General features: G+C 36.3%; 1 protein-coding gene across 3 annotated transcripts in view; it reads left to right on the forward strand.

Annotated features, from left to right (window-relative positions):
• Positions 1-14,634, forward strand: part of SETD3 (SET domain containing 3, actin N3(tau)-histidine methyltransferase) — a 51,984-nt gene extending 37,350 nt beyond the window's left edge. For 2 of the 3 annotated variants that reach the window (XM_065749862.1, XM_065749872.1), the window contains exons 7-13: positions 463-521; positions 1,810-1,924; positions 6,722-6,796; positions 10,051-10,217; positions 10,848-10,933; positions 12,545-12,705; positions 13,315-14,634. In XM_065749862.1, coding sequence (XP_065605934.1) covers positions 463-521; positions 1,810-1,924; positions 6,722-6,796; positions 10,051-10,217; positions 10,848-10,933; positions 12,545-12,705; positions 13,315-13,758 — 1,107 coding nt within the window. In that variant the 3' untranslated portion in view covers positions 13,759-14,634. The remainder of the gene's footprint in view (positions 1-462; positions 522-1,809; positions 1,925-6,721; positions 6,797-10,050; positions 10,218-10,847; positions 10,934-12,544; positions 12,706-13,314) is intronic. The other variant, XM_065749881.1, reaches the window with a different exon arrangement.
• Positions 14,635-15,915: the final 1,281 nt, after the last annotated feature.

A 15,915-nucleotide genomic window follows, 5' to 3' on the forward strand; every position in this document is an offset into this window, starting at 1 on the left:
AACTTTTACAGATTTAGGGAAAGAAATTAAAAATATGTATTTTTTTCCTTGAGCTGGTGAAATGCTTTACTGCTATTCTGGGAAAGAGGAAATGGAGGGAGCTGGTGAAACCTAATGTGTGCTTATTCTCTGATTTCTTTCTTCCACCCTGCAGAGCTGTGTTTAGTTTTACCTTAGCGTACTCGGTCCACCTTAAATTTCTTTATTTTTGTATGATGTCTGTGGGTTCCAGTCCTGAAATATGAAGAAACAGATTTATGGCGGCTGCTGGGCACAACAAATTAAGTTGACAGTGATGTATGAGAGCATAATAGCATGATGATCCCTCTGTAGCGCGGCTGGACGCCTCCTGCTTCATTTGGCTCTTGTTAGGATCTGTTAGGCAGCTAAATAATGAAATTCTGCTGACTGATTTCTGTTTTCTTTCTCTTTCCACCTTTTTCTAAAACTCGTGTTTCCCAGACCCATCCTAATGCCAGCAAACTACCCTTAAAGGATTCTTTCACTTATGACGACTACAGGTTGGTCTATCTGTCTTAATTCTTTTTTGTGTGTGTGTGTGAACTGAGGGGCCCTGGTAATGCTTCACTGATGGGGAAACCACAGTTATTGAAATGTTAAGCGCAGGGTTTGATACTAATATACTTAACGAGGAAAGTGAAATCAGTATGCAGATGTTAATAGTTACAAATGGGAATAGTCACAAGTAGTAAATTTAGCCAACTGGCACACATAGTTAGAGAATAGTAAGGTAATTCATTATTTTTTAAGAAAATAATTCTGTTTAATTGCAGGATGACTTTTTTTTTTTTTTTTTTTTGTGGACTTTTAAAAAATGATATTTTCTCTAAGAGGCTTTACCAGTACATAGTAGCAAAAACAAATATTTACAGTGAATGTTGAACTGAAAAGCTAGAGAGCTGAAGTTGTGCATAGGAACTGTGAATGTCACTTGGAGGTGCTATGGGGGTGACATAATTACAGTAAAAATAAGAAAAGATAACGAGCTAAATTCTGTTAAGTGGTTAAAATAGCTTGAATAAAAGGTGTTCATGAGGTCTGAGAGGCTTCTGGGTAAGTCTATGAAACTGACGTATCCAAGGCTCGCTTGCTTCACTTACAAGATCACAGAGGAACATGCCAACTTGCCAACTGTGTAGTGGACTAAGATTTTTCAGATAAAAAAGAAAGATAATACTGTTGGGTTTCAAATGACATTTGTATGTTGTTTATCAAGGCTGCCCACAATTTTAACTTGTTATTTAAGGTATTAAGTAAAATCCAGGTAGACCATATCTTTGTAAACAATCTGGAGCACTTCTAGGAAAAAAACAAACAAACAACAAACCTTCTGAAAGTTTAATCCTGTTACTGGTAATGGAGTCTAGGGAGCTGGAATCCTTTTGACCTTCTCCTGGTGGTATTCCTTTTTTCAAAATAACAATGATATACATATACAATAAGAAAAGAGTGTAGTGATGCTTTAAGATTTCTTCTGTCTGGCATTATGAATTAACTTCTGTCTGAAACGTAACAAAATGGGATTTCAGAAATGTTTAGGAAATACTGAAATACTGAGCATTTCCAAAGATTTCAGTAATTGAATAGATAGCTGGAATTTCATTTACTTAACCTGACTTTGGAAGGTTTTGAATGATTCTTCTATTACTTCCTGCTGTTATTAGCATATTATTTAAAAAAAATAGGTTTGGAAATTTCTTTTGTAAATGACTGCTCCAGATTGGGCTACAGGCAATCCACATATTAAAGTTTTGAACACTGAACACCTGACTTTCTTTATTTTTGTAGATGGGCAGTTTCTTCTGTTATGACACGGCAGAACCAGATTCCAACAGAAGATGGTTCCAGAGTTACGTTGGCTCTAATACCTCTGTGGGACATGTGTAATCATACTAATGGACTGGTAAGGTTTACTTCAGAGTTGCTGAAAGGCTTTAAGGCTTAAGTATTAAGCCTTTCAAATGCCAGCAAACAGTTTTAATAACTTTTTATTACGCTTCTTAATACAGTTATTTTATCTTCCTGAATGACCCTAAAAAACTTACAGCTGAAAGATTTATCAATTTCTTAAATGTCTCATGTTAGCTTTTCTGTGAGAACATTCTTCATTTAAAAAAACATTTAGAAATGACTGCATACAGTTGTGCTCGCATGTGTAACATACCTTTAAGAGTTTCAGCTACATTATACTTCCTTTTTTTCCAGCCATTTTTCTGACATGGAGTTTTGTTTCTGACTAGTCTGAATAAAATTCACAATACTCGATAGATCTGTACTGAGAATATGAAAGCAGACAGTTATGGAGGTTACCTCTTGTAGCCTCCATTAGGAAAAGCGGTTAGAAATTTGCAGCTAAGAAAAACTGCATGCTCTCTTAACTTTGCCCAAAGAACCTTGTCATGGAGACAGCAACAACAAGAACAAAGGCCAGTTCAACAAAAACAGTACATCTGTTGCTACATCAAAGAAACGAAGTGCAAAAATACTACTTTAGGGCATATTAAACATTTAAAGGGTGACATGTATATAGAAAGTCAGATCTGCTGACATTTTGTCTTATGTGTGCTAGTTTGGAGGATAAGGTCTTGATTTCATTAACAGGCTAGTTAATGTTGAAGGGAGGAAATGGAAAACTGTAAGAGAACAGTTTATTGGTGTTGTTCAGCCACTGTCGTGTATGCTTCACAATTTGTATTCTACAATTTTGTTTCCAGTAGATAGTATTATTTAAGTAATAAATATGACCATTCTATTTCAAGTAATCTAGTCCTTTTGTAGGAAAGTTGACTAGAGTGTAAGGACAACAGCATGTGTTACTGTTGCTGGTGTAAGAAAACCTTACTTTACATGAACAAAATGTAAAACAAGTTTTTTCTCACGTGATACTTAATTTATTTTTACCATGATTATTCCAATTGCAGCACCAAAAGTCAGGTTGAAAAGTTGCATGTTTGGCTATTGTTTTTTTTTTTTCTCTTGCTCTTTAATGCTGATTAATGCTGATTCTTGCCTTTCACTATTTTGTAATCTCACAACTTCAGTTTCTCTACAAAGCTTATACAAGAATCTCCGATATCAAGAAAATTGCTTTAAATTCACAAATGTATCTTTTTGTAATATAAGTCTTAGCTGCAAGCATCAGTACTTCTTGTACCCTTCTGCTGGGCTTCTCTTTATGATGCTTTTGTAGAGACTTGCCTGTATTCATTAGACAACTCTTAATGAATGCCTTCAAAGTTGGGATTAAAAGGAAAGCGGAAGAGAATTAAGGTTCTTGGAGGGAAAAAATAAGTAGCCCATATTAAAAGAGCAGCTAGGTATGCTGTTCTAGTCATTCAAACTTATATTTAAATTGATAAAGTAATTTTTTATTTTTATCATGTTCCTTCACATTAGTTTTGACATGGAGCCAGTGTCTGGAGCCAAACCTGCTGGTGCAGTAGTACATCAAGGCTCTAAGCAATTTTTTATGCTTAAGTGTATCCTAAAAAAGATGAGAGAGGAAGGGAGGAATCTTAAATAATTTGAATTTCTATACAGGATTTACTCATTTGTTTCATACTTCCATACAAGCTGCTTTAAAGTAGCTATGAGCTTAGGAAGGATAGACAACTAGAACACTGACATTAAGAAAATCTACTCAACTTCTTTGATTCTGAGTATTGTATTATTAGAAATTGAGTAGGAAAAAAAAAAGCCTGCTAAGGTAACTATAAGCTGTCTGCATTGTAGTTTATATTATTGTAGAGTGGGATATGAGGGTGGATTCAGCTCTAGATATAGTACATCCTTTTAGAATACATGAAATAAACTGTTCATTGTATGAAAACAAGAAATGAAAGATGGTATTGTATGTACCACAGTCTAGTCTATTGCAAACAGACTGAAATGCTTCCCGAGTCAGTGACCTACTACATATTCCTGTTCTTACAGTATTCTACAGGGCCCCATTGCCCAGGCTGGATAGTAAAATGTTCTTTGGGTTTTAACTGAAGTCAGGTCCATCCAGCCTTTTCGTGCTTCTGACAGTATTAATTAGATCAACCTTCCTCTAAGAACTATATCAAAATGGTTGTCTTCATGCATTTCTCATTGTTATTCTTTAGTGGGATTGTATTTTGACAGTCAGAGGTTGATTACCAGTTCTGCCAGAGCTTTAAATAAGCTACACTGCCTATTGGGCTGGGTCCATCCATAATCACTGACCAAGCAGAGTACTGCATGCTTTATGCAAGACTTGAAATTTATATATTGGTCTACTTCAAAAATAAAAGTGGAGGGATGCAATTTGTCAGCCATCATGTGGGAAGAGAAGTAATCACCCTGTTAATTCTTTTACTTGAGTGTTATTAAAAGAAAGAGAAAATAAGCCTAGCGTTCCATTGTGCTTTTCAGAAAAGCCTTTTAGATGTGCTACCGTTTAAAACAGGAAAGAAAACAACAGCACTCCACTCATAGAAAGAAAAGAGAAAAAACAGGCTCAAAATACTAGTGGTAGTCTAGTGAAGCATGCTTAAACTGACCAGATCCTTCCCTTAACATACTGGAATTCTTCCAGTTCTTAAAATTCTCCTCTTACAAACTCCTTTGGATAGGTTGGAAGGGAGTGTTCATATACTTCGCTGAGTTTATACTTAGAAAAAAAAATTTAGGACAGGTCAAATGCTGTCTGTTGAGTTTCCTCTTTTTTGAATGCTCTTGGCAGTTTTTGAGAAGGTAACTGTATTACCATATTTCAGCTCAGAGGATACCTTGTAATAGAGAGGGCAAATCCTCTCCACTTGCAACTAGCAGTTCAAGGTTGAATAACTTTGTAAATGATAGATCTTAGAAGTTGTTGAATCCAGCATAATGAATGTACAGGAATTAGTATGTTGAAACACTGTGGTCTGTCTTTTGCAGTAGCCTGTATTCCGTGACTCTGATGTTCTCTTCTGATCTCAACATACCACAAATCCTTTTAATAGATCTTAAGTGGTGGCATCCGTGTGCAGTGCAGTTACATGAGTGTCCCACGGGGCCGGGCTGCCCTAGCTTGTGGCTGCCATTTTGGATGTGCTGCATCTGAGACATGTTCCCTGTGGTCACTTTTGAAAGCATTGTTATGCCTTACAAATGCACCTTTGATTATGCAAGCAGTGTAAAACTATTAATATGTAAACCATCGACCAGGCTTTCAGAGCAACCCATGGAGTTCTGTCTTTGTATAAATTTCATCCAAGATGGAAATCACAGTATAGCTAAACTTCATGTTAAGTCAGTTTATGAAGAAATATGTTTTCACTTACAAAGACAGATAGAGAAACTTCAGATTCTTATAAGTTTTCCTATAGAGTATATTTTTCAATAAGTTAGCTTTTTAAAGACTGAATTCAGAATGCTTGCCATAATAGTTGTTTTCTGATTGTGCAGCAGATTTTGTTTCAGCCTGTGTTTGCATCTGTGTCTACATCTTTGACATTACTTTTTCTTGAATATTGTTATAAAGTGTTACATTTTTAGAATAGCCTTGCTTGTTGGTGTGAACACTTGATCATTTTGGAGAAGTACAGTTTGGTTAAGAAATGTGCCCTTTTCCATTGTCTACTAAAAGAAAAATCCTGTTATCGTGTTAAGGTTATTACCTAACTTTAGATAAAGAGATTATTTGCATGTAGATTATAATTTTCTGAAGATTTCATCCCCTAAACATCCACGGTTATCTAATCCATTTTCATTGAGAGAGAAAAAAACATGCTGGTAGTTGAAGGATAAAATACAGAATGTAGAACTGTCAGAGGATCCTGTGGGTCTCATGGGGGTGACTGAAAGCTCAAGAACTTTTTAACAAGCAGATGGCTTTAGCATGGTAGGGGATTCAGTTGGTGACAAGTGGTATCCCCCAAGAGTCCATCTGTGGACCAGTGCTCTCAAAGTCTTTACCAACTGTGGCCAGCAAAGTGAGGGAAGTGATTATCCCCCTCTATTCTGCCCTCATGAGGTCCTATCTGGAATACTGCATTCAGGTCTGTAGGTGCCACCACAGGAAAGATGTGGAACTGTTGTAGAGCTGGGCTTGTTCAGTATGAAGAAGAGAGGGCTCCAGGGAGACCTCATTGCAGCCTTTCAATACATACAGGGAGCTTGTAGACAGGAGGGAGACGAACTCTTTATGTGGTCTAATAAGTGATAGATCAAGGGGTAATGGCTTTAAACTAAGAGTTACATAGTTAAGAGTTAAATAGTAGGAGGAAATTATTTACTCGGGTTGGTGAGGTACTGGAACTGGTTGCTCAGAGTATGTGAATTCCCCAACACTGAAGGTCTTCAAAGCCAGGTTGAGTGGAGCCCTGGGCAACCTGACCTAATGGGTGGCGGTAACCCCCACAGCAGGGAGGTCAGAGCCCTAACGGGTTCCAACCCAAGCAATTTTATGATTCTGTGATTCTGTCATACTTTGTCACACAGTCTTCCATTCACTTTAGTTATTTCCTTCCTTAGATTTCTGCAATTCAGAGAGAATTTATAAAAGAGAATGGTTAGGAATCATAAAACATTCATTACTGGCTGTATTATATTGGGTTGAGAAATAAATACATGCAATTACTACCATCAGTATGTATTTCCAATAGGACAGTGTTTTATCAATGCTAGGGGAGGTGGATAAAAAAAAAAAACTAAAAAATGCTTAAAGTCCTTTTGTTGCTCTTCTCTTGGATAGATCACTACAGGCTACAATTTGGAAGATGACCGTTGTGAATGTGTAGCACTTCAAGATTTCAAGGCTGGAGAACAGGTAATGTGAACAGTTGTCTGCATGACAGTTCTATGAAGTTTTGTGCAGAAATGTACTGGAAAGCAAAGGATACTCCGATGGAGGTAGTCTGTACCAATACTTGTACAGCAGAGAGCTGATCTAAGAGATGTTAATTAGCTGCAATAGTTTTGCTAATCTACTACTAAAATTTGTACAAAAAATGACACTTGAAAACTCCCTGTAAAATTGTAATAGAAGAGTGGTTTGAATTAAGCCCTGCTACATTTGAATTTTATTGTGATTAGCTCATTCAACGTGAAAATACTACCAGGCTAATTAAGAACGTGGCTTGCAAAGTGAAAGATTTTCCATCACCTAGCACACCCCAATTTTAAGAGGGTATTGATTCCTCATATTTTTGATAACTACTTGAAATATTTATTCACTGCTAAACTCACAGACACTGACGTTGGTATTCTAGCTAAGACTAATAAAAGACTCATATCCAAAGGGCCAAAGATAAGTATACTTTAGATTTGGAACCTGACTTTATCTGCACTGGCAGGTTGTAGACTCTGAAAATGTAGTTGTTTTACTTTTCTTGTTAGTTTCTAAGAGGAGGTTAAATGCAGTATACTTGTCAGTCATTTTACCCACGTTTCCATTACCATGCACAGTGAAAATGAGAATCAGGCTGAAGATATATTCATTTCCTTTCCTGCTCACATGCCTGCATGTATACACATCTTCATCCTTAAACAGAAAATACCAAGAGTGAGTCTGGTAAAATGCACAGAACAGTTCCTATAGCAGTATTCTGTTCAGGACTGCTAAGAAAACAAAAAATGAATGTTCAAACTAAGTCTGTCAAATGTGTATCAAAGATGGTAGTTTGGGACTGTAGGAAATTTCTGATGGAAGTGTTCTTGTGCTGTGTCAGCAGCCAGCATGAACACTCAGTGCTGTTGCACTCCATTTTTCCTACTGCTTGTATAATAGCAGTCCACACGGACAGAAAAAAAAAAACAAAAAGAGACCATTTTCTTTGAAAAATTCTAAAATGTTTTCTAACTTAGTATCTGATTTACTACCTTAAAGTGTATTATTTTGCTAGTCTTATGCTTTATAGTCTTTTGATTTTCATTTTCCTTATGTATTGTTACCTTCTTTTTCAACAAAGATATGTATGAATTTTTTAAGTATGGCTTTCCAGAGGTATATTTATCCTCATTGCCACGCTGTGGTTCACAGTGATTGTATATTTTTTGTGTTGATCTTAAAATTTGTTATGGTAGTCAAATATTTGCTGTTTTTCCTATACCAGTATGATGAGTTAAAAGGGGTCCACAGTTTTTTCCAGAAGTGATCCAATTTATAATTTTCCACAGCTGGCAATAGATGTGTTGCATAGCTTTCTGGCTGCTCTCTCCATTTCAATTATAGAGGCTTTCTCTCCTTTTATATTATTTCAGTGGTTCCACTTCTGTTCATGCCGTTCATTTTATTTTTTCTTTTTAATCTGTGCAAATCTTAACTGCTATCAGTGTCATTAAAGTGTTTTAATTATGTAATAGCTTAGTCTTTTAACATAGTGTGAAGATATTATTCCTTACAGTTTTAGTAGGAAAAGTGCACAGTCCCTGCTTTTGCTGCTAAAAAGCAAGGCAGAAGTCCACAGAGCCTGTCAAACCCTGGCCTTGAATTCAGGAGCTTCTCATGTGGCCCAATTTGCCTTCTTTTGTAAGAGAATACTGTGTAATGTATGCATAACTGTGACAGTTTAATATGAGATAGAGGGCAGTAGTTTTAAAACTGGACTCCTGAACTAATTGAGCTGGAGTTTCTTCTGATTGTGCAGCATTTCCTGTACTCAAGTGGAGATTTGCACTGGCACTTCATTTCCTATGGTTTTCCTAAGCACTTTATGGAAGGACCTTCTTGGAGGAGGGGGTTGCTGACCTGACTTAGCCCTTGCATACATAGGCAGGTCATTCATTCATTATATGCCTGCCTTACAGTAACGTCTACTACAATTAAATATAACATTTAAGCATTTAGTGCTTAGGGCAAATACTTGTAATCTAAAATTGAGAACTAGGAAAGTAAATGGCATTGCTAGTGTTGTTGAGCCCTTCAGAGAACATCATGCCTTCTTCTGTCAGCTAGCCACGAGTTCAGACTTTCAGATATCCAGAGCATTGTCCTATCCTAAAGCTAAGCAGAGTTCTGTAACTGGTGAAACTTTATTTTTTGATTGACAATTCCATTGTCAAGGAAAATGGAAAAATATCCTCTTGATGTGGGAGACTACCATTACTCAGACCTCTTGTCCCACAGACTTCACACAGCTGAGCTCTGTGAGTCTGCAATGCTGTGGATTACTTCAATAGGTTTTAAATTTATTTTGACCAAATTTATCAGTGCGATGGCTATCAAAGATTATTAACTACCTGTAAGTATTTCAGGAAACTTAGTTACTGGGCATAGGAAACAGATCTCAGTAGGACACCGTTCCAGTACAGGTAACAAATAAAGGGAAAACTTAATTGAATTTTGCCCTTTGTAGCCACCAAAATTAAACAAATAAAAATGTACCTGTAAAAAAGAGACTTTGCTTGTCCTGCTTTCTGCAGAACTGCCTTCCTTTTGTCCACTTTTGGTTAAACTTTTTGCAGATTTGGGAACAGATCTTTGTGTATGAATTAAAGTAATGCATTTACTTTAGATAAAGGGTTTTTTTGTGTGGCACAAGAAGTATTGGCTTAACTCTGAACCTATCTCTCTGTATGATTTACTTTGGTATATCCATGTCTTTAGGTAATATTAAAAGCAAGCCAGAGTTGATCCTTGCATTACTCTGTTGTGCTGAGCATATGGGGGAAAAAATGACCCCAGAAACATCACTATTTTGAATGAATTGTCCTTGTCTGAGAATGTTCTTTGGCCCATGATGGTGTAGGATCTTTGAAAACTTCTAAATACCAGTATTTTATGAGAGAAACGAAACAGTTGCTTTTTTTTTTTTTAAGTGTGGAATAAGAATCTTTTCTCTCCTTTGAGTTTCTTAGTTACATGTGTATGTTTATGTCTATCTCTAGACTTCATGAAGTTTATAAGTGATATATAGTGTTTGAATCAGTACCATAAAACAAAGCATGTTTCTTCATATGACCAAGTATAACTTGTACTGTGAATAGTAACTTTTCTAAGAAATAACTTTCAAATTATGTCAGATTTGTGAGCTAATCTTAAGCTTTTTTCCTGTCCCTTCACTTTTCTTTTCATCCTTCTAGATTTACATTTTTTATGGCACTCGGTCAAACGCTGAATTTGTGATCCACAGTGGCTTTTTCTTTGATAATAATTCACATGACAGAGTGAAAATAAAGCTTGGCGTGAGTAAAAGTGACAGGCTGTATGCTATGAAGGCAGAGGTCTTAGCTCGTGCTGGTATCCCAACGTAAGTGAAACACAATGCAGTGTTGTTTTTTCTATTAAAAAAACCCCACATTTCTAATGTATATAATGTCCATTAGAGCATACATCAAGCTGTTCTGTGATAGTGTTCTTGTGTTTAATATTTCTCCTGCTTGTATAGTAAACTGAAGTTGTTATAATAATATTTATAGAAGTTCTCTGAGCCTTGCCATCTAATTCAGACCATATATAAGGGAAAAAAAATCTTAGCTTTAATAACTATTTGAACAAAAACAGAGCGAGGATTAATTTGAAGCAATCTGTGGTTTTTCCTTCTTTCCTATCCCTTGCAGACATACTATGATGCTCGGTATGTGAGCCACAGCATTTTCCTTTAGTCTTCCAGTCCAGAGGGTAGTGTTAGGAGCAGCAGTCATTAAACATTGCATTTTCATGAATTTATTATGAAAAACATATAAAAATCATTTTAAGTGTAAAATTGTAGGGATAATTGTTCTTTTCAGATACAGGTTAGAAAAGACTTTCTTCAGTTTAAACTAAAGTTACTTTTGTAACACTGCATTTATTATATTCTTAACAATCTTTTTAAATAAGTTCAAAGGTTTAACAACAGAACATGCATTTTCTCATGTTTGATTACTTCTTTTGTTAGTTCTAGTGTTTTTGCCTTGCACTCCACTGAACCTCCAATCTCTGCCCAGCTTCTGGCTTTCCTTCGAGTGTTTTGTATGAACGAAGGTAAGATAAAATGATCTTAATTTGTGTTTATGGTTTTGATTTTTTTTTTGTTTGTTTGTTTTTATTATGCAGGAAAGTGGTAGACATTTATATAAAACATTAAGATAGGAGATCAGAAAAGGAATATGTCGTAGCTGACATAGTCTTTGGCCATGTAATGTGAAAGAATGTTGTAGTAACAGGCCTTTTCAGAACTCCTGAAGAAGTGATCCAATTGATACTACATCTCCCAGGCTGTTGTTGAGTGATTAAGCCTTGGAGCTTAATCTTTACTTCTTGGTTTTAAAATCAGTTCACAAAACAAGATTATATGAGACTTAGGGAGTTACTACACTCTTAAAATCATAGCTGATTAGTCTTTACTACCTGAACGGATTATGTACAGAATTGGAATGTTCTGTGTCATGTGAGAGATATGGAAGCAAGATTTCAAAGATGAGTGTTTAAAGTATTTTGACCATTTACAGTCTAAATTCAAATGATGTGTTCAGTAATTTTTGTAGTGTTTCTCTTATGTTGAAGGGATTCGTGGGGAAAATACATACAACTTTCACGCGACAGTGAGAGAATTGCCTTGCTATCAGATATGCTGTAGAAATGATGTGGATTTAATATCAGTAGGGATATTGGTGCTATTAAGTGCTTTGCATGTGCTCTATTTGTTTTCTTTTATAAAAACTTGTCTTCTTTAGTATCATGACTTCGCTGCATCCTGTTGTCCATCTTTTAGAACTTTTTAGGAAATTCAAGTTAAGAATCTTACAGGGGGGTTAATTTTGCCTTGGAAAATGAAATATAATGAGTGGACATCTTAATTGCACTTCTCAGATGTGATTGTCCTTTGATTACTCTCATGTCTTTAATACTTCCCGATAAAACTGGTAAGTTTATTGGGAAACTACATGCAAGGAGTTATTCTATTAGCAGAAGGATACTGACTTTGATAATCCTCTTGTAAACAAGTGGAAATTTAAGTACATAGCAATTTATATTGTAGATGGCAGTCATCATTCTGCTGTTTGTGATACGTTTTACTTGAAGTTTGTGAGAGATGCTTTGCAGGAGGGAAATTTGGTAATTAAAAGATTGATAGAATTAATGTAATGTCAAGGAGCTGGTTAAGCATTTTCTATAAGGGTTTTTGATGGTTGCCTCTTTTGACCAAACATAGGTAGTTTCTGCTGCTGAAACAGATTTCTAAAACATTGGGGAAAATAATCAGTTATTATTTGCAATTTTCTCTGCCCCATTCTTTTTATTATCAAAAAATTCACTGAACTCTTTGAAGAATGATTCCTTTCAGTTTAGTTTATCAGCTTTTAAACAAAATATCCTATCTCACTGTCAGAATTACATTGTGTATGGGATACTAAAGTAAACAGATCTTATTTTAGAGTGGAGAAGATCCTTCTTCTCACCGAAAGACTTTCTGTTACCACTTCAAGGAGATTCCTGGAATTAATCAGCGTATTTGATTATTCTCATTTGAGGAACATTTTTTGCATAGCTGCTGAAAGCTATACTCCTGAAGATAAACTTTTCTGCAGTGTATCAGCTAACAAAGTGAATGACAAGATTGTTTTTAACACATTGGTTTTATACTTATTGCAGAAGAGCTGAAGGAACACTTGATAGGGGAGCATGCCATTGATAAAATCTTCACTCTGGGGAACTCTGAGTTTCCCATTAGCTGGGACAATGAAGTTAAACTTTGGACATTCCTAGAAGCCAGAGCATCCCTTCTTTTGAAAACCTATAAAACTACTGTGGAGGTAAAATTATCATTATACATAATTTGAACATCTGAAATATTTTGTATTGCAATTGTAAGAAGTATTTCGTCCCCCATCTTCTCCTTCCAGACTTTCATTTGAACAGTAGTACTTAATTCATTTTGCACGTTTTAAAGTGTAGAAACATATTTGCATTATCTAAGAAAAATCAAATAAGATTGCAAGAAAGAAAATTTTGTTAATGTAATTTTTCTTTGATTCACCAAATAAAGGCTACTTGCTTTTCCTCTGCAAGTAAAATTTGGAATCCGTTTCAACTTGTTGTCTGTTGTATGCTCCAAACTGCAAATAAACATGCTACTACTGCAGGCATATTGTAGTTGAGCCTATATGTTTCGTATGTTTGTGAAGTCTCCTGACTTTGCTTGTTATGCAGGCTGACCTGTGTGGAGAAATTTTTGACTTCTTTATGGATATGTGACAAATTTCACTGGAACTTTATGCAGGCCCCTTCATTCCTATATGCCTATTTGGATCAGCCTGAAGAAGCTACTGTCACTAACTGTTAAAGCACAGAGAGAAAAATTAAGGGATTTCTTCTGTTGTTGGTTGTTGGTAACAAAAATTTGCTTTTTTTTTCTCTACCAGGATGATAAGACATTCTTGGAGACCCATGACCTTACTTCACATGCGACAATGGCTGTCAAGCTGCGATTAGGTGAAAAGGAGATCTTGGAGAAGGCAGTGAAGAGTGCTGCTGCTAGCCGAGAGTACTACACCAAACAGATGGCGGATGGAGCTCCACTGCCTAAATATGAAGAGAGCAATATTGCCTTGTTGGAGAACACTGTGGCAGACTCTAGACTCCCTATTGTCTTGAGAAACCTAGATGATGTGGAAGAGCAAGGGGACTTGAAGATTGATGAAGCTATGGATGCAGAAGTCACAGAAAATGGGTTTGTAAACGGTGAAAACTCTCTATTTAATGGGACCAAATCAGAAAGTGAAAATCTAAATAAAGAGGAAAGCAACAGAGAGACTGAAGATGCCAAAGAATCTTCTTCAGAAAGTACTGATGAGGTTAAAGAATAGTCCTAAAATTTGACTTCCTTGTGAAATTAAATTAGCTGAAGTTTATGAACAGTGCATTTATGTTGGTGTGTTTCTTTGTTAACATTTCTCTTTCTGCGGAGAAAAATGTTTTTGCTGCTTTATATGAAAATGAATTTTTAAGTTATTAAAAAGGTTTAGCACCCCTTTTCAATTAAGATTGCCATCTTGCTTTCAGGCAAAAACTGGGGATAGAGGTGCCTTTGGAAGATTTTGCAGCCCTTTGTTGAACCAAATGTATTTTCTTCCTGGGGAAGAATTAAGCTCTTCTATCTGCTGTGCTTTTGTTGTTCTGTCACTCTGACTACCGAAATTAAAAGCTTGCTCTGCCTCCTGCCAAGAAAGGCAGAAGGCAGGACTGACTCGGTATTCAGCACGAAGGTGGGAGAGCAGTACAGCAGAAAACTGGATAAGAGGATCAGAAACTTGGGAGACTTGATGAAAACCTGTTTAAAATCAGGTATGCCAGTCCAGAAAAAGGTAAGGTGGCAACCTTATGATTGGTAGTTTTAAATGTTGATGAGAATCCAGATTGTATACACTTAAAGTGATCTCTGAAGATTTCAGTTTACTTTGTCTTTTGTTTACTGTATAAAAATTTCATCTTTCTTTTTCAGTCAGAGCTAGGCTGCTTCAGTACTACATTCACCAACTTTTAAAGGCTGACTTTTTATTTCCAGGTGGTACCTATTTACAAGATTGGCAGTGCTACTGGAGAGTTTGAAAGCAGATAGGCCAAGCCACAGCTTTAAAATGTACTGTTCAAAGTGAGGTTGCTTCCCAGCTTCTACAGGTTTTCACAGTTAGATAGAGATTTTCAAAGCTCCACTTTTGACTAAACCATTATTAAAAGGAAAATATGATTAATATTCCTGTCTGCTACTCCTTCATTTCTGTGTTGTTGGATGTAACACTGAAAGTGACATGGTTACCTGATCTTACTCAACTTTGGCTTTTGCTTTAGATGTTCATTGACACCGTTTTCTTGAAGGAAATGGCAGGTAGGCTGATGTATTTTTGGCCTAAGTCCAAACCAAAGCCTAGGCTGTGGTATATACTTTGCCATTTGTAGTGTGTCTTTCTGATGCACGTTTCTCTGGATACCTCCACAAGTTTACCATGTTTAGTGGCGCCAGCAATTTTGGTCACCGTTGTACAATTCTTTTAACTTAGAGTTGAAAACAGTGCAGTCGTACCGTAGTGCAATATGAGGACAAGGGTCATTTCAAGGTTTGACTCTGAAATTGCCTGACTGTTGGAAGGAGAAGAGGGTGGGAGTATTTGTATTTTGTGAGCGAATGGAGGAGTATATAAAGCGATATAATTCTCCTATCAATATTAAGGACTGTCTTTTACCTGTGTTTCCTTAAAATCAAGATATTGGAAAGAGTGGAGAAGCTTGGACAGCGGTTGAAAGTTCAGTAAACATTGCAAGCTGTTCATCCAAGATCAGTTGCAGTAAAATGTCTTTTTGGCATAGACGTAGTTTTCTTACATTTTGCTTCTTTCATACTACAACTTGGAAAACGTGTTTTTGCACGACTTGGTGCAACGCACAGGAGTGACTTTCAGGTCGTCACAGCAGTTTTGGTGTTCAGCTCGTATCAGTGTGAGCAAAATTAAAATAAAATAGTTTTTTAAAAAATATTTCACTAAGAATGGCATGTTGCCATTGCACCTTGGTTATTGCTTCACCACTAACAAGATGCTGGACCAGTATTTTTGTAACTATATGCTGCCTTCGGTAGAATGTCATGAATTGTTGTCTTGGCAGTTTAAATGTCATACAGAAGTAGTTACTTATCACTTTTTATTAGGACCAATATTCTGTTTCTGTTTCTGCCAGCTGCATTGCACAACATTGTAGTAGATACTATGATGAAGTCCTGAGTCTAGCCTTCCCTGAAAATCATAACTGTAATTTGGAATTTACATGCTTTGATTCAATCTGATACGCTGTATTTTGTTCCAGTATTTGCTGATATCTATGGCTTAGCAAAGCCTGTGGTCGCCACAGGACAGGATGTGTGGGTTTTCTTGAATAAAATATAGTTCTACAATATCTTCCCTAGTGAGTGTATTGTACAAACAAAATCTGTACCTGCTGCTGACTACTGTACCTTATGGGGTATGGGAAGA

The sequence above is a fragment of the Cyrtonyx montezumae genome, unplaced genomic scaffold (assembly GCF_038088225.1).
Source record: "Cyrtonyx montezumae isolate F1298 unplaced genomic scaffold, pur_monq_1.0 scaffold_10, whole genome shotgun sequence".
Classification (NCBI taxonomy): Eukaryota; Metazoa; Chordata; class Aves; order Galliformes; family Odontophoridae; genus Cyrtonyx; species Cyrtonyx montezumae.